The 27,116-nt window shown below is 48.7% G+C and overlaps 1 protein-coding gene across 1 annotated transcript in view; it reads right to left on the bottom strand.

Annotated features, from left to right (window-relative positions):
- LOC122942238 (ephrin type-B receptor 5-like) overlaps positions 1-21,744 on the bottom strand; it is a 114,209-nt gene extending 92,465 nt beyond the window's left edge. The window contains exons 1-2 of the mRNA XM_044299741.1: positions 21,372-21,744; positions 19,780-20,349 (exon numbers count right to left, since the gene is read on the bottom strand). Coding sequence (XP_044155676.1) covers positions 19,780-20,349; positions 21,372-21,420 — 619 coding nt within the window. The 5' untranslated portion in view covers positions 21,421-21,744. The remainder of the gene's footprint in view (positions 1-19,779; positions 20,350-21,371) is intronic.
- Positions 21,745-27,116: the final 5,372 nt, after the last annotated feature.

The raw sequence follows: 27,116 nt of genomic DNA on the forward strand, positions 1-27,116 counted from the left end.
TTAAGGTTTATTGAGCCAGAGGGATTGAGCAATAATTAAGAATGAATAGTAGCTTTCCCAATCATTGGCCAGGGAATAGATCTATATGAATGGGCCCTAATGGGTATTAGTTGCACTCAAGCCCTGGTGACTCAAGTGAGACCAAAAACACATAGTGGGTGGTGGACCTGCTGCAGATTTTGCAGTTTGACCCAATATATAGTTTGGTTCTATTTTTTCTATCTCCGTGGTTTCTGACTGATGCAGTTGTTCGTAGACTTGCCCTTTAAGAAATCTCTAATGCAATATTTATTTTTTTCTTGTGCTTTTCTTCGTCTCTCTCAGCATTTCTTTTTTGGAGTGTTTTGTACTTTTTCTAATCTGCAGGATCAGAAAGTAGGTCATACAGAATGCATGTAGCAGCTGAGACCGACCCCAGTCTGTACCGCATTGTTTGATGGCCGCTGGCGTGCAGTGCTGGTGACGTCTGACATGCATTCTGACATAGAGCTCTCCTCATTGAGGGATTCTCGCACGGAATGTCATGTGTCAGTGACACACTTTCCCTTCTCACCTCATGCAAATCTAGAGGGAAATTAAGGACAATACTTCAAGTACCAGATAGTGAGACATGTAACCACTTAGTTCATTCAATGAACTGGAAGATGTTATAGCCTTGAGACCAGAATATATGACTTAGGTTCACACTCGTGTCAAAAAAAATCAAAACTGGTCTTCAAAAATGTACATTTATGTCTCTGTTACATCATTCTAAAAGCTAGATCTGCAATGTCGATCCAGGAAAAAAAAATACATGATGTACTTTATGTTAGCCACTTCTTTAATTTTAGGTATGTGACGGATAGGATTCCCCAAAGATGTTCTACAAGCCTAATTAGTGGAGGTTGCCTTCCAGTCAATTATACCAATGAATATGTGGGTGATTCCCATTTCAGAAATCTGTCTGTGAATTCTGTCTGCTGCCCAAGGCTCCCAATAAAGTGGACAAATTTGGTGGATCATGGTGTAGGTGGGATGTGTAAGATAGATTGTACAGTGACTGGAGAAGCTGTTGAATTGAAAGCCACCTATTTACCTTTAGTGGCCATCAGGCACTCTGGAAAAATGTCAATCTGGCCATGCCCTAAATTCACCTAACCTCACTTGATTGATGTCAACAAGGACAAGGCATATTAAGATCACCTACTTTCCCACTGGTATCTTCTACTTCTGATGCTTGCGTAGTGAAGCTGAGTATACTTGGCCTAGCTTCATCGACACACTATCATTTCTACAGATTGGTTATTTCATGGACTTTCAGAAGTCCACCTCCAGGAAGTAGATGTCTGGGAGCTACCAGTATCATCCATATGGAGTCATTTGCTCTTTCAGGTTCTCTCAGATGGCAGTCAATCATATTGGGAAAAATCTCCTTCTACCATCTCTTTCACTTTTCTGAAGCATGCATGATTGAATTTCTATCTATGTATAAATATAAGTACCTAAATGTTGATTTGAGGGAAATGAGGGATGCGTAAGATATGCCAACGTCTCCACCCTCAAGTCTTCTTCTCCTGCTTGATTCTGTAAACTATAAAAATGTAGACTTGGACACTTTCACTTTTCATTTTTTCTGGTGTTTTCTAACCTAGTACATAGTAACAACGGGACAAGATATGTATTGTATTTGACCATTTAAGAGTTGCCTATTGGTCAGTATTGTGGGGTCCCCCTTATTAGAAGCTGGGTTCTCCACCAGGTGTTAGCATAGGTTCCGTGTTGAGATGTTGAAAAGTGATGTCCAACATGAAAAATAAAAAGTCATATGCACCTCACCAATTTCCCTGGTTCCCCTTCTGACACTTCTTGGATTCCATGCTGATTTCTACTTCTTCGTCCCCCTTGACACTGAAGAGGCGACTGCTCAGCCAGTCACTGGCCATAGCATTGACCCACCTCAACCAGTGATTATTTGAGTAATCACATTAAAGCTGCCCATACACATTCAATAGCTGTTGGCCAAACGTACATTCCGCTGACGGCTATCTTTCATCTCTCCATTCCTGTGGCAGGAGATCGGTGAGATTGGCGACACTTGGTTTGATCTGACATGTTTTCTGTTTGGATCAAATTACATCTGTGTTGTTTCTGGTGCTTGCCACACCTTCTATCCCCAGGTGTGGCTATTAGGGTCATTTAACCTTCTCTATTTATAGTTGCTTCTCCCACAATTCTGTGCGGTTTATAGCTTCTGTTTGGACTTTTTGGATAGATTGTGGTTGGATCTCTGCTGAGTTCCTGGTGCTTCCATTGCTCCTTTCAAGTTAAGTCTTTCCTTTCCCTTTTGTATTTTGTTTGGGTTCTGTGTGTTGCATTTCCCTATTGTTTGTATTAGGCCTGAAAGAGACTCCTTTTCATCCTTCCTTTTGGAGGAACAGGTAGTCTCGTCCATGCCATTAGTACCAGGGTCCTATAGGGCTTGATAGGATTCTAGGTATTCCTGTGTATGAACTCACCTACCTTTGGGGTCTGTTCATACTGGTAGTCAGTCAGGATTTTGGTTAGGGTTTTCACTAGGAGTTGTCCATTTTCCTTCCTTAGTTCTCAGGCCTGATTCCCTGTTCCCCCTTCCCTTCCTAGGCTTGGTGTGGTGTTTCCCTCTTAAAACAAAGCGTGGCAATAGCCAAATAGTTCTGGCTGTGGCTTCTCTCTCAGGAGAATAAAAGGATATGGTGAAAATATTCATTTTGCCCAATCCTTGTCTCCCCTGACATCTGTCATGAGAGAGTCGGGTGCTCCCCACACACATTGGTGTGTGGGCTAAACCCATCATTCTTGGTGGGTTTGGGCAACAAAACACTAGTGTGTATGGTAAATTTAACATGTTGACAAGGAAAAGGAACTAGAGACGAGAGGTGCCTTGGAAGTGCCAGAAGAAGAGCGGGGCAATTCAGCAAGGTGAGTATTAATTCTTTAATTTTTTAAGATATTGAGACTGGCTGGACAACCCCATTAAAAGATACCTTTTTGCCAACACCTGGCAACATTTATTCTTTTTTTTGCAAACCATCGAGCTGATGAGATTTGCCTTATTACTTTTTAATGCTAGTAAAATGTGCAACTTTTTTGATATAGATAGAACATGACCAATGACAGCAAACATTTCATCCAGATACTTCCTATAAACCCGTCAGCTACATCGTGTATTTGGAAGTGCATTGACATCTGATGCTGCTTTTCCAATTTACAGAGTATAGATTCATATAAAGTATATGAGATCCGTACTCCGCACACTGTAAAAGTAAAAAAATGTATCAGAGCCGATGAGAGCTCTGCTGCACCTATGTCTAAGCAGAACTTAGTGTCAGGAAAATGGAGCTCAAACCACTATACTAAAATGATAGACCTAATAAAAAGAATGTTGACGTTCACGTTAAGTAAAATTCCAGAACCTTTTATGCAGGAATATTGTGTTCAGAGCATCCTGTTGTAATATTGCCTCGGTCATCCTTCAATAAAAATGTTGTCTATTGTATTCTACTGGAATCACAGATGTCTAAAGCATGCAACCCCTTCACCCAAGTTCTTATTCTACTCTAGATCTGGCGTATCTACAAAACGATAGCTCCCATGCAGCACAGACAGCTACAAGTGTTGAGTGAAGACATGGAAATTGATCATAAAGAGCAATTAACACGATTGAGACACTTACCCTGAAGGAGAGATGCAAGAGGCAGCAAGTAGAAGATGCAAATGAGTCTCCTAATGGGCATCATGATATCAGTGCTCCAGCTGGGCAGGTATCTGAGCCTTGTAAGGTGCCCACAAGTAATGGTGTTGGAAGAGATGAGCTTGTCCCCTCATGACCTGATGTTGGAGCAGATGACGGTGCCAGCAGCGTTAGACACGCAGGAATAAGATGCTTCACATTTCCTATAATCATCCATATTAGATTTATGTGCCCATCCCTGGCCGCTTCTCAGGGGTCTACCTGATCATTGCAGCCGTCTGTCCAGACTTTGCAGGTTCCTGAGTTATGGATGCCTCTGCTCCTGCAGTTAGGGATCTAGTGGAGACCGTCTCTGCTCAGAGCTATACCCCCCCCCTCTTGTTCCCTCCCCAGCTGTCTCACTAATCTTTCCACGCTCAGTGCCCCTCACTCTCTACCAGTTGGTAAATCCTTGCAAACATCTCTGTACCTTCTGCACTGATTTTGATGGATCATACTTAGCACCTGTTACTATGTACATGGAGACGTCTTGTAAGGCACAGATTCTGCGCAATAAGTACAAAATATTGAATACAATACATCATATTTCTCTTAGGAATACTGGAGTGACTCTTTCTACAAGATCATTCACAAACAATTGCTTTGCTGGCTGCATTCATAAGATAAAACCTTTATACTAATTATTTACTAAGGGGCAGCATAAAAAAGGGCAAATTAGAGGCAGTAAACTGCATCTAGACCTTTTCTCATTATGTGATTTTGTACTGATTATAATTTTTTTCAATACATTCCTATAATAGTCAGAGCTCAACTTTTCTGATACAGCATTCCAAATCCCATTCTGCCTCCACTAGGGGGAGCTAACTGTATACTGTGTTATTATGGATTTTAAAGGATACACTGTCTGCAGCAAGCTCTTATGCTCCCCAAAGAGGTGGCTTCAGGAAGTGGAATTTCTTTATACGCAAGATGCATTACTGTATAAATGAATTAAGAGTAAATGTGCCTTTTTTTAAGTACCGATAAATGGCAATCAAGAATAGACATTCACTTTCAATTTAAGGCAAACACTGGTCTCGTACTGGTCTCTAGGATATATCACTTCATAAGGGGAAAACCATCATCCAAATTAAAACACAGTATCACAAAATCATGTTGTTTTGAAAAGTTGGTCATCTCATGGTGCACATATCAGGACATGCCAAGAGGAAAGGTAAGTAAGGGCACATCTGTATCATTTTATAATATTGTCCCAGCCCCTTCCAATATGGCACTGGGGTAAAATATGTCCTCAGCCACCATGATGAATGAGGAATTAAATGCTAGTGACCCCTATAGCATGAATGTACATAGGTGTAGGGACGCTGGATGAGATTATAAAAGGGATTGTCCTTTTACCATGGGTGGTCATGATGGGTACTGTGCCCCTGTGTTATGTGGTGGGTTCTGGCCATAGCCTGAGAGGAGACTGTGGGGAGGCTAGCAGCTGGTGTGAAGGGTGCTTAGTATGTGCTGTGGTTCGGGTGGTAATATTAGCTATATCTTGACTGAGGAGGAGGTTGCTGTTTGCTGAGTACTAAGAAAGTGTCAAGTGACTTCGCACCGCCTGTATCAGGAAAGAACAATAATCTGCACCCAGAGAGAACCACTGCTGCTATCTTGTGAGTTGGACTCTTTGGACATGTAAGATTTGGGCCTCTCCTGTGAGAGGATTTGTGGCTTATCCACAAGTGGACGGTGATCCAGATTTTGTCTTTTGATATTCTACCATTCCGCAAAGAAAAGTGGTCTGCTGTTTGCACCACCTGCCACCAAGACATGTTGCATATTTCCCAGCAGTTGAGAACATTTTTCTAGACTTCTGAGAATTCCACGTCGATCCACGTCTGGGTTATACATGGATTTATGCAGATATACCGTATACAGGGTCATTTATTAGGACCGGTGTTTTAGACCACTAGAATGTCCACTAGAGGGCAGCTGTGGACTTCAATTGTTGAAACATTGTGTCAGGCCGTGGATTGTACATCATTGTTGCCCTGTCAGACCAGATTACTATTCTTTTTCTGTTTGCTACAAATCCATCCAAAATGTACAGGTTTATAGAAGGTTGTCATTGTGAGATGAAATCTGTTTATTGATAGTCCCAGTTTTTCTAGATCGTCTTTCATTGCACATTTAAATCTTCCATCCAGACAGGCCAGGAGAGCTCCATTACACGTCACTGCTCATCATCTTATGTATTTGGTTAAAGCTGTCATGCACTTTACATACTGTAGATGTGAGATGACATCTACTACTGTATATAACTCCCGATTCCCCTATTCCTCAAAGAGCCAAGCATGCAAGTGTTTTTTAATGGTGAAATATAGAATAAGATGCCTGTATGGAGGCAGATCTCACTTATTGTCCAGTGAGTGGTGTTTGAGGCACTGCAGTCAAGGATGGTAGAAGAAAGCAGGAGGATACATGTTGTGAAACAAGCTTTCTGGCCTCAAAGTCTCTATTTGTGACATCAGACTTACTTTCTCCTCAAACCTTTCATTCAACTCAATGGTTGTTTACATTTTTGCCCTGGTCTCCTTCTGGTGGCAGTAATGAAGATGGTTCTTTGCTGCTTGTTCTAGGCTGTGGTTATTCTCCATGTGGTGAGCACTCTAAACAGGTCTCACAGTCCCGCCTGTGACAGAGACTAGAAGATCAAGGAGACTGGCTGCATATTATTGACAGCCTCTTGGATATCACCTTTCTGTGTTGTTGCTGGGGATGACCACACCTCTTGTCTCAGGTGTAGCTTAAGTGGTCATTCCTTCTCCTTTATTTAGTCTGGCCTCACCCATCATGCTATGCGGTTGATAGCTCCTTGTTTGTTGAAGTCCTGATGTTGGTTCTCTCTGAGTTCCTGCTCGCCCGCATTATTCTGGAAGTTAAGTGTATCTTCTTTGTTGTTTTCCTCTACCTGCTGATATTAGGCCTGAGGGGATCTGCTTTTCCTTCATTGGGGAAGGAATAGGCCATCTGTGTTCTGACACTATCTGCAGGGCCCTGTTAGGGTGAGATTGGGCTTAGGTTCCTGTGTATGAACATTCCTAACATCAAGGTCTGTTCATACTGATAGCAGTCAGGGCTCGGAAAAAGGACTCACTAGGTGTGACCATTTCCCTAAGTTCCAGGCCTAATACCTTTTCCCTTCTGTGTTCAGTGTGGAGTGAATTTACCACACTGCGCTGTGACAACAGGTGAGACCACACGCTGATGATCCTCTCTACTGCACACATATATGCTCACAGTCTACAGGTATGGCATGCTCAGCCACAGTTCACATCTCTCCTTCTCTCTCTCCCTGACTGTCTCTACTCTGCACAGTACAATACACACATTATTTTCTATTTTTTGGCTGGTCTGTTCCTCTTGATCTGGACTGTCACAAGTCCTCTGAATACTCATGGTCAAATGGACTAGGGAACAATATGGTTAGCTGCCCCAGCTCAACAGACCCCCTCAGCTTAGTGTTTCGGTGCTCCAAACTTTATCTCAATTCCTGAGTTGTCCAATGTGCATGGGCACCTTTTTAAGCTATTTGCTGGTTGAAGTGGTTTATTAGACATTTTCATTGGTGAGAGTCAAAGACCATTGTTCCCTATGAGCAGTGCGAGAGAAAGAGGTTCTCTGGGCTCAAGATAGGTCATCAATGTCAGATTAATGGTGGTCAGACACTAGGCTGCAGTGGTGCTAATAGTCTAACATTGTATGGAGCAGAAGCCAATGTCTTTGTACCCTGTGTACTGTAGTGTGCTGGTGTAATATCCAATTTACTGCTGAGCTGCATTAACACAATACAGCCACTACACAGTTCAAGGCACTGTCTGCCTCCAGCTCTGTAGACTGCATAACTTCCGGCACCGTGGCTCTCCAAGTCATGGGCGTAACTGACCTGATCTATGTCAGTAACGGATCTGTTATTGATGACCCGAGGATAGGTCATCAATATCTGTAGCCCGGAGGACCCCTTTAATGCAGATGATCCAGAAGATCCTGTTTCCATATTGCTGCTTGAAATCAATGTGGCCATTAAATAGTATTGAAATAGTAATTGAAAAGCCATTCAGTGACCATGTCTATACAGGACTACTGTACATAGGATCATTTCACTGAGATCAGGATTGGTCAAGCCTCCTAGAATATCTTAGGATCCTTCAGCAGTCCAGGAGATGAAGGCTCTTTCACATGATAATGGACCTAAAACTCCAGCAGAAGACAAACCCATTTGGTGGTGACTTTGGAGGGTCTGTTACTTCTAGTATAAGTCTGAAATAACCAATTCAATTCCGATTATGATAAAGTTAAAAGTGGATGTGTGCAAGTTGATTATAGATGGAGACTTGGAAGTATCTTTTGTGTTGGGCCCAACAAATCACAGTGCAACACTGGTCCAGAGCCTCCAGAATGAAAATAATGAAAGTGGAGAAAGTCTTTCAAAGTCTGGACCATCTGGTGACACCTCTAATAGGAGTTGTGATACTCTTTCTCCTATATGAAGATGACTGATGGAATTATGAGTTTGAACCCCTTCATTATCATTCATGATCTCAAGACAATATTTTTTTCCAGTCTTTTCTGTACACGAGGGCCAGCTCAGTTTATTGTCCGGATTCATCTTGCCTTCCTGCTGTGAAAACCAGTTTTCCAGTCTGTTGTTTTCATCTGTAATAAATTATTAAAGAAGAAATAAATGAATGGAGATTTCCATAAAGCTGAGGTATCATCGGAGGACGGAATTATATGGTCTTGAGATGTTTTCTGCAGCTTGGTGGGGCCAGGAAGTTAGTGAATTTATTTGCAGTCCTCATGGGGGATCAGTCATTTTGTGAATCACTTTTTGCCCATAGTTTGCCATAATATTTTACCAGTTTATTGAAACATTGATTCAGGACAATCTGCAAGTTCAACAGCATTACTCTCTTAAGTTGGAGACAATTTAACAGTAGAGTGGTGCAGTGCTTAAGTTGACCGGTAATGTCATTGTGGATGTGTTAAATTACACAGATTTACCTGTAAAGATACTGTACATGCTAACTTGCAACGCCGTTCGTGTCCCAGGTTTATAGGTATGTTGAGTGCTGTGGTGCGGCCTCAGTAGTTTCTGTGTGTGTCACAGTGTTCCTACCTGGATACCGTCGATCCCCAGGGTTAGGCTCCAGGACAATAAAGGGGGAAAATAAGTCGTATCCAGACTTGGTGAAAGGTCAACCACTTTACTTGAATTAACTTGCATCCAGACAATATTTGGTCTTTCTCTTGGTTCCAGTAGGTTTTGGGATAAACTGGCAGGCACACTTGAATACCATGCTTTATCTCTCTTCTGTGCTAAACTTGGCTTCTGTCTGATTACTGGACTCTGTAGCAGGTCTGTTACCTTTGGAGTGGGGTGCCTTGGACTGTTGACCCCCTTGCAATACTCTCTTAATCTGTAAGGAGTCATGGTGCTCTATGAGCTGCTTCCTTGGGAGACTCCTGCTGCAGGAGGGGGTCCCTTCCCCTCACTTCTACATCTTGACTCGTCTGCTCCCAACACTAGATTTACACTAACTAGATGTCAAATTTAGTGTGGGGGAAAAACTCCACACTAAACATGAGAGAGAAGGGGAACAGTAACTGGGCCTGGAAACTAGGGAAGGAACAGGTCACCTCCTAAATAACCCTAATCCGGGCCCTAACTACCTATCAATATGAATAGACCTTGAAGGTAGGAATATTCATATACTGTATACCTAGGCCCTTATATCCCTATGAGGCCCTGGAAGGAGGTTAGGACCAGAGACAAACCATTCCTCCCCAGATGGACGAATGGAAGTCTCTGTCTCAGGCCCAAACAACAGGGAATATAACAAACACAAAACAATAAGAAAAGACAAGACTTATTTGAAAGTAGAAAACTGGCAATTCCAGAAGCACCACAGAGTACAACCGACCAGCTAGTTAGAAGGCAGGAAGAAAATCTATAAACCGCATCTCCAAGAGTGAGAAGCGGCTACTTATGGGAAAAGTTAATTTCCAACAAGCAACACCTGAAGCAAGGGGTGGGGCATTCACCAAAACACAGACACAATAAGATCCACAGTGAGCTTGTCAATTTAACCCACAAGTTGCTAGTCTCTCCGATCTCCTGGTACCTACCACGGGAACATCCGTGACAGTAGAAACACCCCCCCCCCCTTCGGGTGACCTCCGGGCATTTGGTCAATACTAGGGATGAGCGAACTCGAACTGTATAGTTCGGGTTCGTACCGAATTTTGGGGTGTCCGTGACACGGACCCGAACCCGGACATTTTCGTAAAAGTCCGGGTTCGGGTTCGGTGTTCGTCGCTTTCTTCGCGCTTTTGTGACGCTTTCTTGGCGCTTTTTGAAAGGCTGCAAAGCAGCCAATCAACAAGCGTCATACTACTTGCCCCAAGAGGCCATCACAGCCATGCCTACTATTGGCATGGCTGTGATTGGCCAGAGCACCATGTGACCCAGCCTCTATTTAAGCTGGAGTCACATAGCGCCGCCCGTCACTCTGCTCTGATTAGCGTAGGGAGAGGTTGCGGCTGCGACAGTAGGGCGAGATTAGGCAGATTAACTCCTCCAAAGGACTTGATTAACTGATCGATCTGCAGCTGTGGACCATTGAGCTGCTGATACTCAATTGCTCACTGTTTTTAGGCTGCACAGACCGTTTGTCAGTCTCATTTTTCTGGGGTGATCGGCGGCCATTTTGTGTCTTGTGGTGAGCCAGCACAAGCTGCGACCAAGTGCATTTAACCCTCAATGGTGTGGTTGTTTTTTGGCTAAAGCCTACATCAGGGTGAAGCTGTCACACCAAGTGCATTTAACCAGCAATAGTCTGTTCATTTTTTGGCCATATACAAAATCAGGGGCAAGCTGCGCCTGTCACCAAGTGCATTTAACCCTCAATGGTGTGGTTGTTTTTTGGCTAAAGCCTACATCAGGGTGAAGCTGTCACACCAAGTGCATTTAACCAGCAATAGTCTGTTCATTTTTTGGCCATATACAAAATCAGGGGCAAGCTGCGCCTGTCACCAAGTGCATTTAACCCTCAATGGTGTGGTTGTTTTTTGGCTAAAGCCTACATCAGGGTGAAGCTGTCACACCAAGTGCATTTAACCAGCAATAGTCTGTTCATTTTTTGGCCATATACAAAATCAGGGGCAAGCTGCGCCTGTCACCAAGTGCATTTAACCCTCAATGGTGTGGTTGTTTTTTGGCTAAAGCCTACATCAGGGTGAAGCTGTCACACCAAGTGCATTTAACCAGCAATAGTCTGTTCATTTTTTGGCCATATCCCAGTCTAATTCTGTCACTAAATCCATACCGGTCACCCAGCGCCTAAATACTAGGCCTCAAATTTATATCCAGCTAAATCTGTCCCTAGTGCTGTAGCTGGGCGAGTTATTTAGTGTCCGTTCAAGCACATTTCTTGTTCTGGGTTGAAATACAATTCCCAATTTAGCAATTTCATAATTTAGTGGTTCCTGCTATATCAGAGCTATTTGAAATCTATCCCAAAAAGGGTATATAATATTGAAGGTGCACATTGGGTCATTCAGAATAACTTCACACACACCCGCTACTGTGTATTTCCAAGTCTAATTCTGTCACTAAACCCATACCTGTCACCCAGCGCCTAAATACTAGGCCTCAAATTTAAATCCCTCTAAATCTCTCGTTACCCACCGCTGTACTGTTGTTGCTGGGCAAGATATTTAGTGTCCGTCAAAGCACATTTTTTGTTCTGGGTTGAAGTACAATTCCCAATTTAGCAATTTCATAATTTAGTGGTTTCTGCTATATCAGAGCTATTTGAAATCTATCCCTAAAAGGGTATATAATATTGAAGGTGCACATAGGGTCATTCAGAATAACTTCACACACACGCTTCTGTGCATTTCCAAGTCTAATTCTGTCACTAAATCCATACCGGTGACCCAGCGCCTAAATACTAGGCCTCAAATTTAAATCCCTCTAAATCTCTCGTTACCCACCACTGTACTGTTGTTGCTGGGCAAGATATTTAGTGTCCGTCAAAGCACATTTTTTGTTCTGGGTTGAAGTACAATTCCCAATTTAGCAATTTCATAATTTAATGGTTCCTGCTATATCAGAGCTATTTGAAATCTATCCCAAAAAGGGTATATAATATTGAAGGTGCACATTGGGTCATTCAGAATAACTTCACACACACCCGCTACTGTGTATTTCCAAGTCTAATTCTGTCACTAAACCCATACCTGTCACCCAGCGCCTAAATACTAGGCCTCAAATTTAAATCCCTCTAAATCTCTCGTTACCGCTGTACTGTTGTAGCTGGGAAAGTTATTTAGTGCCCGTCAAAGCACATTTTTTGTTCTGGGTTGAAGTACAATTCCCAATTTAGCAATTTCATAATTTAGTGGTTCCTGCTATATCAGAGCTATTTGAAATCTATCCCAAAAAGGGTATATAATATTCAAGGTGCACATTGGGTCATTCAGAATAACTTCACACACACGCTTCTGTGCATTTCCAAGTCTAATTCTGTCACTAAATCCATACCGGTCACCCAGCGCCTAAATACTAGGCCTCAAATTTATATCCCGCTGAATTTGAATACAATACATTGGGCCAAATAATATATTTGTTGTTGTGGTGAACCATAACAATGAGAAAAACATCTAGTAAGGGACGCGGACGTGGACATGGTCGTGGTGGTGTTAGTGGACCCTCTGGTGCTGGGAGAGGACGTGGCCGTTCTGCCACATCCACACGTCCTAGTGTACCAACTACCTCAGGTCCCAGTAGCCGCCAGAATTTACAGCGATATATGGTGGGGCCCAATGCCGTTCTAAGGATGGTAAGGCCTGAGCAGGTACAGGCATTAGTCAATTGGGTGGCCGACAGTGGATCCAGCACGTTCACATTATCTCCCACCCAGTCTTCTGCAGAAAGCGCACAGATGGCGCCTGAAAACCAACCCCATCAGTCTGTCACATCACCCCCATGCATACCAGGGAAACTGTCTCAGCCTCAAGTTATGCAGCAGTCTCTTATGCTGTTTGAAGACTCCGCTGGCAGGGTTTCCCAAGGGCATCCACCTAGCCCTTCCCCAGCGGTGAAAGACATAGAATGCACTGACGCACAACCACTTATGTTTCCTGATGATGAGGACATGGGAATACCACCTCAGCATGTCTCTGATGATGACGAAACACAGGTGCCAACTGCTGCGTCTTTCTGCAGTGTGCAGACTGAACAGGAGGTCAGGGATCAAGACTGGGTGGAAGACGATGCAGGGGACGATGAGGTCCTAGACCCCACATGGAATGAAGGTCGTGCCACTGACTTTCACAGTTCGGAGGAAGAGGCAGTGGTGAGACCGAGCCAACAGCGTAGCAAAAGAGGGAGCAGTGGGCAAAAGCAGAACACCCGCCGCCAAGAGACTCCGCCTGCTACTGACCGCCGCCATCTGGGACCGAGCACCCCAAAGGCAGCTTCAAGGAGTTCCCTGGCATGGCACTTCTTCAAACAATGTGCTGACGACAAGACCCGAGTGGTTTGCACGCTGTGCCATCAGAGCCTGAAGCGAGGCATTAACGTTCTGAACCTGAGCACAACCTGCATGACCAGGCACCTGCATGCAAAGCATGAACTGCAGTGGAGTAAACACCTTAAAACCAAGGAAGTCACTCAGGCTCCCCCTGCTACCTCTTCTGCTGCTGCCGCCTCGGCCTATTCTGCTGCTGCCGCCTCGGCCTCTTCCTCCGCCTCTGGAGGAACGTTGGCACCTGCCGCCCAGCAAACAGGGGATGTACCACCAACACCACCACCACCACCTCCGTCACCAAGCGTCTCAACCATGTCACACGCCAGCGTTCAGCTCTCCATCTCACAAACATTTGATAGAAAGCGTAAATTCCCACCTAGCCACCCTCGATCCCTGGCCCTGAATGCCAGCATTTCTAAACTACTGGCCTATGAAATGCTGTCATTTAGGCTGGTGGACACAGACAGCTTCAAACAGCTCATGTCGCTTGCTGTCCCACAGTATGTTGTTCCCAGCCGGCACTACTTCTCCAAGAGAGCCGTGCCTTCCCTGCACAACCAAGTATCCGATAAAATCAAGTGTGCACTGCGCAACGCCATCTGTAGCAAGGTCCACCTAACCACAGATACGTGGACCAGTAAGCACGGCCAGGGACGCTATATCTCCCTAACTGCACACTGGGTAAATGTAGTGGCAGCTGGGCCCCAGGCGGAGAGCTGTTTGGCGCACGTCCTGCCGCCGCCAAGGATCGCAGGGCAACATTCTTTGCCTCCTGTTGCCACCTCCTCCTTCTCGGCTTCCTCCTCCTCTTCTTCCACCTGCTCATCCAGTCAGCCACACACCTTCACCACCAACTTCAGCACAGCCCGGGGTAAACGTCAGCAGGCCATTCTGAAACTCATATGTTTGGGGGACAGGCCCCACACCGCACAGGAGTTGTGGCGGGGTATTGAACAACAGACCGACGAGTGGTTGCTGCCGGTGAGCCTCAAGCCCGGCCTGGTGGTGTGTGATAATGGGCGAAATCTCGTTGCAGCTCTGGGACTAGCCAATTTGACGCACATCCCTTGCTTGGCGCATGTGCTGAATTTGGTGGTGCAGAAGTTCATTCACAACTACCCCGACATGTCAGAGCTGCTGCATAAAGTGCGGGCCGTCTGTTCGCGCTTCCGGCGTTCACATCCTGCCGCTGCTCGCCTGTCTGCGCTACAGCGTAACTTCGGCCTTCCCGCTCACCGCCTCATATGCGACGTGCCCACCAGGTGGAACTCCACCTTGCACATGCTGGACAGACTGTGCGAGCAGCAGCAGGCCATAGTGGAGTTTCAGCTGCAGCACGCACGGGTCAGTCGCACTACAGAACAGCACCACTTCACCACCAATGACTGGGCCTCCATGCGAGACCTGTGTGCCCTGTTGCGCTGTTTCGAGTACTCCACCAACATGGCCAGTGGCGATGACACCGTTATCAGCGTTACAATACCACTTCTATGTCTCCTTGAGAAAACACTTAGGGCGATGATGGAACAGGAGGTGGCCCAGGAGGAGGAGGAGGAGGATGAGGAAGAGGGGTCATTTTTAGCACTTTCAGGCCAGTCTCTTCGAAGTGACTCAGAGGGAGGTTTTTTGCAACAGCAGAGGCCAGGTACAAATGTGGCCAGCCAGGGCCCACTACTGGAGGACGAGGAGGACGAGGATGAGGAGGAGGTGGAGGAGGATGAGGATGAAGCATGGTCACAGCGGGGTGGCACCCAACGCAGCTCGGGTCCATCACTGGTGCGTGGCTGGGGGGAAAGGCAGGACGATGACGATACGCCTCCCACAGAGGACAGCTTGTCCTTACCCCTGGGCAGCCTGGCACACATGAGCGACTACATGCTGCAGTGCCTGCGCAACGACAGCAGAGTTGCCCACATTTTAACCTGTGCGGACTACTGGGTTGCCACCCTGCTGGATCCACGCTACAAAGACAATGTGCCCACCTTACTTCCTGCACTGGAGCGTGATAGGAAGATGCGCGAGTACAAGCGCACGTTGGTAGACGCGCTACTGAGAGCATTCCCAAATGTCACAGGGGAACAAGTGGAAGCCCAAGGCCAAGGCAGAGGAGGAGCAAGAGGTCGCCAAGGCAGCTGTGTCACGGCCAGCTCCTCTGAGGGCAGGGTTAGCATGGCAGAGATGTGGAAAACTTTTGTCAACACGCCACAGCTAACTGCACCACCACCTGATACGCAACGTGTTAGCAGGAGGCAACATTTCACTAACATGGTGGAACAGTACGTGTGCACACCCCTCCACGTACTGACTGATGGTTCGGCCCCATTCAACTTCTGGGTCTCTAAATTGTCCACGTGGCCAGAGCTAGCCTTTTATGCCTTGGAGGTGCTGGCCTGCCCGGCAGCCAGCGTTTTGTCTGAACGTGTATTCAGCACGGCAGGGGGCGTCATTACAGACAAACGCAGCCGCCTGTCTACAGCCAATGTGGACAAGCTGACGTTCATAAAAATGAACCAGGCATGGATCCCACAGGACCTGTCCGTCCCTTGTCCAGATTAGACATTAACTACCTCCCCATAACCATATATTATTGGACTCCAGGGCACTTCCTCATTCAATCCTATTTTTATTTTCATTTTACCATTATATTGCGATGCTACCCAAAGTTGAATGAACCTCTCCTCTGCCTGTGTGCTAGGCCTAAATATATGCCAATGGACTGTTGCAGTGGTGGCTGACATGAAGCCTGATTCTCTGCTATGACATGCAGACTAATTCTCTGCTGACATGAAGCCAGATTGTCTGTTACGGGACCTCTCTCCTCTGCCTGGGTGCTGGGCCTAAATTTATGACAATGGACTGTTGCAGTGGTGGCTGACGTGAAGCCTGATTCTCTGCTATGACATGCAGACTGATTCTCTGCTGACATGAAGCCAGATCGTCTGTTACGGGACCTCTCTGCTCTGCCTGTGTGCTAGGCCTAAATATATGCCAATGGACTGTTGCAGTGGTGGGTGACGTGAAGCCTCATTCTCTGCTATGACATGCAGACTGATTCTCTGCTGACATGAAGCCAGATTGTCTGTTACGGGACCTCTCTGCTCTGCCTGTGTGCTAGGCCTAAATATATGCCAATGGACTGTTGCAGTGGTGGGTGACGTGAAGCCTCATTCTCTGCTATGACATGCAGACTGATTCTCTGCTGTCATGAAGCCAGATTGTCTGTTACGGGACCTCTCTGCTCTGCCTGTGTGCTAGGCCTAAATATATGCCAATGGACTGTTGCAGTGGTGGGTGACGTGAAGCCTCATTCTCTGCTATGACATGCAGACTAATTCTCTGCTGACATGAAGACAGATTCTCTGTTACGGGACCTCTCTCCTCTGCCTGTGTGTGTGCTGGGCCTAAATATATGCCAATGGACTGTTGCAGTGGTGGCTGACGTGAAGCCTCATTCTCTGCTATGACATGCAGACTGATTCTCTGCTGACATGAAGCCAGATTCTCTGTTACGGGACCTCTCTCCTCTGCCTGTGTGTGTGCTGGGCCTAAATATATGCCAATGGACTGTTGCAGTGGTGGCTGACGTGAAGCCTCATTCTCTGCTATGACATGCAGACTGATTCTCTGCTGACATGAAGCCAGATTCTCTGTTACGGGACCTCTCTCCTCTGCCTGTGTGTGTGCTGGGCCTAAATATATGCCAATGGACTGTTGCAGTGGTGGCTGACGTGAAGCCTCATTCTCTGCTATGACATGCAGACTGATTCTCTGCTGACATGAAGCCAGATTCTCTGTTACGGGACCTCTCTCCTCTGCCTGTGTGTGTGCTGGGCCTAAATATATGCCAATGGACTGTTGCAGTGGTGGCTGACGTGAAGCCTCATTCTCTGCTATGACATGCAGACTGATTCTCTGCTGACATGAAGCCAGATTCTCTGTTACGGGACCTCTCTCCTCTGCCTGTGTGCTAGGCCTAAATATATGCCAATGGACTGTTGCAGTGGTGGCTGACGTGAAGCCTCATTCTCTGCTATGACATGCAGACTAATTCTCTGCTGACATGAAGACAGATTCTCTGTTACGGGACCTCTCTCCTCTGCCTGGGTGCCGGGGCCTAAATATCTGAGAATGGACTGTTCCAGTGGTGGGTGACGGGAAGCCAGATTCTCTGCTATGGAACCTCTCTCCAATTGATTTTGGTTAATTTTTATTTATTTAATTTTTATTTTAATTAATTTCCCTATCCACATTTGTTTGCAGGGGATTTACCTACATGTTGCTGCCTTTTGCAGCCCTCTAGCCCTTTCCTGGGCTGTTTTACAGCCGTTTTAGTGCCGAAAAGTTCGGGTCCCCATTGACTTCAATGGGGTTCGGGTTCGGGACGAAGTTCGGATCGGGTTCGGATCCCGAACCCGAACATTTCCGGGATGTTCGGCCGAACTTCTCGAACCCGAACATCCAGGTGTTCGCTCAACTCTAGTCAATACATGAGACACTTGGTCAATACATTTTGATCAAAACACATCTAAGCCCACCTTCCAAGCGACAAGTAGTCTCAGTTCAGGCGGGTCGTATGCTAAACTTGCCTATGCCGTTATGTATTTATGTTCAGGAGCGCAGACCCTGCACATATAGTGGGCTGTTCCTAGTTACCTCCTTGTGCAGCAGCAGCAACCGGTGGGAGGTGGAGCACACACAACTATATGTACCACTTTAATTAAGGTCGCCTATTAGATAGGTGGGGCAAAAGTGCACATGAATACTACTCCCAGGATAGGAGCGTATTCACAAATGAAGGTGCCACTCCTTCAAAACCAGTTTAACAAACCACGGAAAAAAATATATAAAACATCCTGCATGATATGATAATGAATGTTGCGGATGTACATGGCTACATTTTTATTTACTTATTTGATCTAACAGTATGTCAGACAGAGACGTTTAAGGCCCTGCACAGCGGAGGGGCACAAATGTTTCTGGCGCAGGCACAGGTCGCAGCAGAGTAAGGAGGCGTGGCAGCCGGGGTCACTTCCCGAGGCCTGAGCTCCCAGTGTCAGCTAGCGGTAGTGTCTTGACCAGCAACACAGCGGTTCTTGAATGGTTAACTTGATCTTCGACTTTGTCCCTGTCCTCAACCTGAATCTGTCCTTTTCTGTTCCCTCGGCCAGAGAAGTACTATATGCTGGGGGCTCAGCTCCACTATACAGCAAGGATGAGCTACTAGAGGACAGTCAGCAGCTACTGGCCAGCCAAGATTCAGAGGAGACATCCACCGCTTCCTCTGGTAGGAGGGAAAGTAATGAAGAGGAGAGTGGCGTGGGAGCTAGTGTTTGCGAGTGGACAGGCTCCTGGCTCAGAGACCGTCGAGGAGGAAATCAGTGATGTGCAGACAGTACTCAATGATGATGTAGCCAATCGCAATTGGGAGTCGGGTGACGAAGGGTCTTCATCATCATTGGGAGAAGAGGGTGGCAGCTTGCGCGTGAGGCAGCGGTGGAGCCAGCAAGTCAGTATTGTGGCCAGGAGTCAGCAGGGTGGCAGCAGTGGGAGGTCGGGAGCCAAACGTGCCCGGAGTAGACCTCCCGCAGGACCCTACTGGCCCGGAAAGTAGTGGTGCAGCGGTTAACGGAGGCAGTGGGGAGTGTTGGGGGTAAAATCACCTACTCTGTGGTGTGACAATTTTTTGTTAAATTGCTGGAGGAGGTGAACCTGGCCATTTGTCGAATCTGTGGGCAGAAGGTGAAGCGTGGCCAGGGTGCCAATGTTGGCACCACGGCCCTGCATCAACATATGCAGCATCACCATAAAGTAGCCTAGGAGAACCAGTGGCAAGCAACTGATTTCAGGCAGTCAAGGCTCCACCACCTCAGCCAAAGGAAAGTGTCTGTCCTTCCCATCATCTGCCGGTCCAGATGCTTCTGCTCCTCCTCCTCCTAGTCAGTCATTCTGTCAGCAATCGATCACTGAAGCGATTGCCAAAAGACAACAGTATGCGTGCACTCATCCAACAGCGCAGAAGCTGAACTTGCTCCTTGCCAAGTTAATAGTACTGCAGTCCCTTTCTAAGTGGTGGACTCTGCACCTTTCAGAGAACTAATGGTATGTGCCGAGCCGAGGTGGAGAGTCCCAAGCCATAATTTCTTTGCCAAAAAGGCAGTACCAGCCCTGCACACACATGTAGAACAGACTGTTGGCACCATCAGGAATGGGGAAGGGGTACTCCAACTTCACCTCTGGCCCCCGCATACCAACCCCATCTAAACCCCTTTAATAACGACACTGACACCGTTCAACTTTTCAACCCTTTATTTTGTTGGGTGGTAATCGGCCACAGCTTTATTCAAACGGCAAACCGTAACTTTGAACCGTGCTCTCCGCCAGCCGCTGGTCCCCCAGCGGACGGATTCGCCCATTTTTTCTCCAACACCTTTAAGCTGTAATAACTTGCCGCCACGGAGGAGAACCGCCCTCAAACGGGGCTCCGACCACCACCCAACAAAAACATGGCCTGCTCCACCCCATCCTGAAGACCTGAAAGGAAAATATCCAAGCCGATATCCGTCAGATGCACCCCGTCAGGCCTCATCAATGAGCGATTATCGCCCTCCAGCTGCCGGTGTCTGACCACCACACCACCCCGGGACCGAACAAAACGGGAGATACGGGCATTAATCGTCCTCCTACACCTCTCCACCGCCTCCCCACCCTGCCATACCACCCGAGGGACAACCTCGGACCACACCAGGACCACCTCACGGAAAAATGAAGGGAAACGCTCCAAATCCGACCTAATGAGGGCCAACAATTCCACCAGGGGCACAGAACCTATATCGTTACCCCCTGCATGTAAAACCAGAATCACCGGGCCACTGGCCTGCAAACCAATGTCGACCACTTGGGACAGGAGCTGAGTCCATCGCAACCCACGGATTCCTCTCCAGGACACATCCACCTCACGGAAGCCGAGGGATCTCCCACCGGGCCGGCAATCGGCTCTCTGGGCCGCCCAGAACACATACGAATGGCCGAGAATCCACACGGCCGGACGCCCAGGACCTGCAAGAGAATAGAATTAGCACCGAGCAAACATCACTCAAAACCAAGAGATTCCTGAAAACCAAATATACACTGTCAACAAAAAACGCACAAGTACAGCACGCAGAAACTAAGAAGTAGCTGAATTCCTGCAAAATTTATTTTCATTCTTCCCTTTCTTTTTTATTTTTTTTTATTACACGTTACCTGTCAACATAACAGAAGGTCCGGTCTAATATACCTAGCAAAGCAATCGGACTTCCACCTGCCAATTCTCATAACCTCCGATTCGGGTAAACCTGCCCTGGCCGCCTCCGTGGCCGCCCCAATCCGGAACGAATGAGTACCGAATTCCCCGGGATTCACCCCAACCAACTCCAAACAAGACCGCAAAACCCTGGTGAACTGGAATTTGGTCAAGGGGGAACCATCCGCATGCGCAAAGAAAGTACCGCTCTCCGGGCGAACTGCACTATAGCTACCCACCAACCTGACAGGGCAAGAAATACCCGCCACTGGATACAGAGGAATCCAGGCACCCCTGCCAAACTGGTCAGTTTTAGACCGCCGGACCCTAATCCTCAACGAATCACTGCCTAGCACCACGTCCTGGCAAGAAAGGCCTCCCAGTTTCCTACAAGAGGGAGAAACTAACTCGCCCAACCGCAGCGCCGCAAAGAAGGCTACGCTAAAACAACACGAGAACAACGTCGTCTCAAAAGGCGAAGCGCAAACATCAGGAAGCCCGGCAATAAGCCTACCCAGCAAAGCAAACGAGATCGGCCTCCGGCACTCGCGAGAGACAAACTCTCTCCTCCAACCCCTCAGAGCCTGACGGATAATAAACTGCTTGGTAACATCCACCCAGCCGCGCAATTTAAAATGAAAGGCAACACCCGCCAAACGCCGCTGCGCTACCGCTGCAGAAACGCGCTCAGCTCGCAAGCGCAATAGCCATTCCATCGTGACCTCCAAGCGCAGGTCAACCCGGGACACCACGTCCCTGCCATTCACCATTCCCAACCAGTCATCCCACGCCTTACCATGGGCCTGCCAAGTAGCCGGGGAAATCGATGATCGGACCAACGACATCAGCTCCTGTCCACCAGGTCCCACAGGTACGACGGGCACGTCCTGCCCTCCAAATCCGCTCCCGGAAGAAAGGACCTGAAATCCTGCCAACGAAAACGGGAGAGAGCATCAGCAATCTTGTTATCAACTCCTGGAACGTGACGAGCCCTAAAATAGATATTACATTCGAGGCACCGAAGGACGAGATGACGAAGCAAAGATAGAACCGGGAGGGAAGAGGAAGACAAGCTGTTGACAGCATAAACCACACTCAAATTGTCAGTCCAAAACGAAACATGCTTATTGGCCAATCGGTCACCCCATAACTCCACCGACACAATAATCGGAAACAATTCCAACAACGTGAGGTTCTTGCACAAACCAGCGGATCGCCAAGAGGCAGGCCACTCACCGGCACACCACTCAAACCCCAAAATCGTACCAAAACCACACGACCCAGAAGCATCCGAAAACAGAGACAGCTCGGAATTAGGGGTCACCTCAGACATGTAGCAGGTATGACCATTGAAAGAGCGCAGAAAAGCCTTCCACACCCGCAAATCCTCCTTCAGAGACGCAGTGATCCGAATGCGATGACGGGGAGACTGCACACCCCTGGTAGCTAGAGACAAACGCCGGGCGAAAACCCGACCCATGGGCATCACCCTGCATGCAAAGCACAAGAGACCCAAGAGAGACTGCATCTGCAGGAGGGAAACCTTCCTGACCGCCAGGAACCCATCAATTAAACTCACAAGCTTCTGAAGCTTATCACGTGGCAACCGGAAAACCATATCGACAGTGTCAATTTCAATACCCAGAAAAGACAAACACGTAACCGGGCCCTCCGTTTTCTCCATAGAAATCGGGATCCCAAACTGAGCCATCCGCTCCAAAAACAGATTCAGCAAGAACAAGCAACCATCCACGGGCCCTGGAGAAACAAAAAGAAAGTCGTCCAAATAATGCAAAACTGACGTACAGCCTGACTCATAACGAACGACCCATTCCAGAAAGGAACCAAACAACTCAAAATAGTGACACGAAATGGAGCAACCCATAGGAAGACAGGTATCATAGTAAAACCTGCCGTCCACACAGCAACCCAGCAAATGAAAACAATCCGGGTGAACAGGAAGCAGGCGGAAAGCTGACTCTATATCCGATTTGGCCAGAGGGCCCCCTGGCCCGCCTCCCTAACCAACGCGACCGCACGGTCAAAGGAGACGTAAGACACCGAAGCATCCTCTGGACTAATGGCGTCATTAACTGACGAACCCTTAGGGTGGGACAAATGATGAATCAACCTGAACTTCCCCGGTTCCTTCTTAGGAACCACGCCAAGCGGGGAAACCCGCAAATTAGGGAAAGGCAACACCTCAAACGGACCCCTAATCCTACCCAACGAAACCTCCTTAGAGACCTTCTCCCGAAGAACCTCCGGTAACTCCCGGGCAGACTTCAAGTTATCAGAAAAAAACGGTAAGCGGTTAAGCACAAAAGGGATAAAAAACCCAAAGGAAAAGCCAAAACGGAGCTGAGCAGCAGCCGGTTTATTGGGATACCTGTCTAACCAGGGGCCCATCTCTGCCACGCTCACTGGGGTCCTTAACTCCCCCTTGGACAAACTGCCTGGAAGGCCCAATCGCGGGGCGGGAGCATTTACCAGCCGGGTGAGGGCCGCCACAGGCGGAGCACTCATGCTTGAACCTGCACAATCCGGCAAACCTGCAGTTCCCCTCGTTGAACAACCAACAAGACCCGGGGCGGCGGACGGCCACCGGTCCATGGGAAGGTGATCCCCCTGAACCAGCGGCCGCCGCTGGAAAGGGAGAGGGCCTCTGCGCGACCATTAACCGCAACCACACATCCGTCGCCTTCACCCCCCACCCCATTTCCGAATGTAATGCCAACCGACGGCGGAACTCCTCATCGTACCGCCACCATGCACTGCCCCCGTGCGATTTATAGGCACTATAAATAATATCCTGATATACGAACAGCTCAGCACAACGCTCAGGATGACGCTGTCCCATAACACAACCCAAAACAGAAAAGGCCTGCAACCAGTTGTTCATGGTCTTGGCCACCCGGGGTCTACGCTCAGAAGGTCTATCCGAGAAACGCCGTTCCTTATCAACCGTGTGTTGGTCAACCGATATGAGGGACCAAACATCCACATACTGGTTAACCCACACCTTCTCCTTAACCGCCTCATCCAGGTGGGCCCCCAGGAGGCTAACCCCACAATAGCACGAATCCTTGTGCACCCCAGCCAGAACAGGCGCCTGCTTAACACTAGGAGGAGGGGGATCCAGAACCGGGGCAGGCGGCTGCAAACGATCCAACAACATCTGCAACAACTCGGCCGCGTTCGCATCCCCCACCCTCTTCGAGAAATCGAACACACCCACAGAATGGTACTCACCGGACGCAGAAACAGGAACCACCGGAGGAACAGGCATCGGAACCTCAGACTGAACCGTCGCCGCAGGAGCCAGGCAACGGACCCTGGACGAGTGACGCCGACGACCGTCCACTGCGACGCGAACGTGCTACACGACCAGACTCCTCCGACGCAGCCAGCGACCCCTCAGAGGAGGACGGCGAGCGCCACCTGGAGGATCTGGAGCGCCTGCTCCACGCCGAGCCACCAGACCTGCGGCGGGAGTGACGTCTGCGGGAACCGCGGCGACCACGTCTCCTGCTCTCCGGAGAGGAGGACGACGAGCTGGACCGAACCCTGCGCCGGCGTGACCCCTGGGGAAGGGAGGGGGGGGTGGCAGGGAGAAAGAATTGACAGCAGGGGCAGAAGGAGGGTCCACCCGCACCCCATCATCATTGTGAGCAGGGGGAGGGACCACTTCCACAACTGCCGCAGACGGCAGAGCCCCATCCACCTGCAGCTGCTCATGGGGAACAGGAGGGGGCAAAGGCTGAGAAGCAGGAGGAGTGGGAGGGAGACTATGGGAGGAAGAGCTGCTGGCCTGAGCTCCCATGACTAAACCGCCGCTCCACGCCGCAGTCACACCAGCGGCAGCAGGACGGGACACGAGGTGAGACAGGAAGGGGCGGAGCTACCGCCGAATCGGCAGCACAGGGGATCTGCTGGCGAGCCTGGGAAGCGCCAGCGACGGCTGCAGCAGGCAAGGTAAGGGGAACTGGAGGGGGGGGGAGCGCCCGAACCGAGCGGGGGGGCGGATGTGCCGTGCAGACCGCCGGCCCCCCACCACAGTACCGGGATCTGCGGACATTACCTCCCTAGGGGGACACGCCGAGCCAGGAGAGGAGGAAGGCTGAGGGGAACCGAGGCTGCTCAAGAATGAGCGCAGCCATCCCTCACCCCCCTCCGCCATTCTCGCCCTCAAAGCCTCCATCAGAGGGACATCAGAGGCGGACATCTTCTTGCAGACAGAGCGCAAATCGCTTCCGCACAAAGAGGAAGAGGAGAGGCGGGACAGCGGCATATAAGCCCTCCTAGCCGCCCGCCTCCTCTCCCAACCGGATCAGCATATTAACCCCTAACTGCCCACACAAAACGGGTGCCAGTGGGGGAACCAAACTAAGGGGGATAAGAAGGGGGGGGGACCACCAGTCCCTGCCCACCCTCCCTAAGCTGTCGGGTGGCCACCAGAAGGTGGGCTAGTCCTTGAGCCTGTCGGTGTCTGCCAAACTGCACAGCAGCGCCGACGTGTGGAGCCGTAACTACAGTCAAGGAAAATACATGTTCTTTACGGCCCACTGGGTAAATGTGGTTTCTACCGAGCCAAACCAGCAACTGGACCAGGTGACGCAGCTTCCACCTCCACGCTCTCACGCTGTTGGTCCTGCGAAAAATTTCCACCTCTGCCTCCTTATCCTCCACTGTGTCCTCAGCCTCCACTGCAGGGACAATTCAGAGTGTCCCTCCAGCATACCACATGTGCAGGGCATGGTGGTGCACATAGTTTGCCAAGGCCAAACTGAGTTACACAGGGGGAGAAACTGCTCCGTTTCTTTACAGAAATCAAATCCTGGCTTTCTTCGCGACAACTCAAAATCGGAACCGTAGGAACCGACAACTGGAATAACATGTTGTCGATGTTGCGGTCAAGGAGGGCTGAGCCATGCACCCTGCATGGAGCACTTGTTCAATCTGGTTGTCAAGCATCTCCTGAAGTCTTCCACCCATGTGCAAGACATCCATGCACTTCAGCCACCTGTACACCGCCAAGCACACCCTCCTTGAGCTACAGCGGCAGAACGGTGCCCCCCAACATAGGCTGATAGGTGACGTTTCAACCCGTTAAAATTCCACCCTACATATGTTGGAACTACTGTATGACCAGAGAAAGGCCATAAGCAATTTCTTGATGATACAGGCGGACAGACAGAGGTACTCCCCTGTGTAACTTCTATGTTAGCCTGTGGCAGCTCATGTGTCAGCTCACCTGCCATTTGCTCGTGCCCTTTTAGGACGCCACTTTATTTGTCAGTCACCAGGACTACATGATGAACAACATCATTCCACTGATTCATATCCTGGAAAAGATGCTGATAAATCTCACTAGTCAGTGGACTGGAGACGTGGCACCTACATCTCATGGCCACATGAAGGCTGAACTGAAGGAGGAGGACATTGGAACACATGCAATGTGTAGCAAAATGGGTGGTTTTCTACACAGGTGACAGGAGAGGAGAATCTTGAGAAGCGAGAGGAGCAAGAGGGAGATAAGGAAGACAAGGTAGATGACCCAGACACACCGTGGCAGTATGCAGTGGAGATGGAGGCAGGGAGTCCCTCTGAGTCACTTGCGCAAATGGCCCGATGCATGCTCACATTCTTGCGTAGTGACAGCCGAATTGTCACCATTCGGCAGAGGGATGACTACTGGCTCTCCACCATGTTAGACCCTCGCTACTGGTCCCGCTGAGAGGGAGGACATGCTGAACTACTATAGAGACATCCTATGTAGTTAGTTGGCCGCTGCCTATCTGCACCATTATCTATCTCCTCACAGGTCTGACTGGGGGGGCCCTCTGCGCTCATGTTCCACTGCCATGGCTGCTGGGGGGGGGAGTGGCAGGAGCAATACAAGCTCCATCAGCAGCAGCCTAAGTCTAGAGTCACTGATGAGCAGCATTCTTCACCCGCATAGTGCAGAAACTACTCACCAGCAGCTAGACATAAAGCAGAACCTAAACCAGCAGGTGGTGGCATACTTGGAGTGCACCCTGCCAGCCATCATTGAAGATCCACTGGACTACTGGGCAGCCAAACTAGATTTGTGGCCACAACTGGTCAAGTTTGTCCTGGAAAAGCTGTCCTGCCCAGCCAGTAGTGTGGCATTAGAGCAGGTGTATAGTGTGGCGGAGGCCATAGTCACTCCAAGGAGAACTCACCTGTCCACCCAAAATGTGGAGAGACTGACCTTTGTCAAGATAAATCAGGCGTGGATCAGCCAAGATTTCCACCCACCATTGCCTGATGCATCAAATTAGATCATCCATGCTGCCTCACCCAAACCTTGATTAAAAAGACCGGTTTCTTCTGGTTACTTGCCTCAGCTACTATTCTGATGCTGCCACCCACCTGAAGCCACACATCTGATGCCAATTGCTCCTTCTTACACCAACCATTGTCATTGGATACTGTCAATGCCACCCACTTCCCCACTCTGTCACCGGTCACTCTGTGGTCTCCGGATGCTGCTGCTACCTCCACACTATGTCACCTT

Source organism: Bufo gargarizans, chromosome 6 (assembly GCF_014858855.1).
Source record: "Bufo gargarizans isolate SCDJY-AF-19 chromosome 6, ASM1485885v1, whole genome shotgun sequence".
NCBI lineage: Eukaryota > Metazoa > Chordata > Amphibia > Anura > Bufonidae > Bufo > Bufo gargarizans.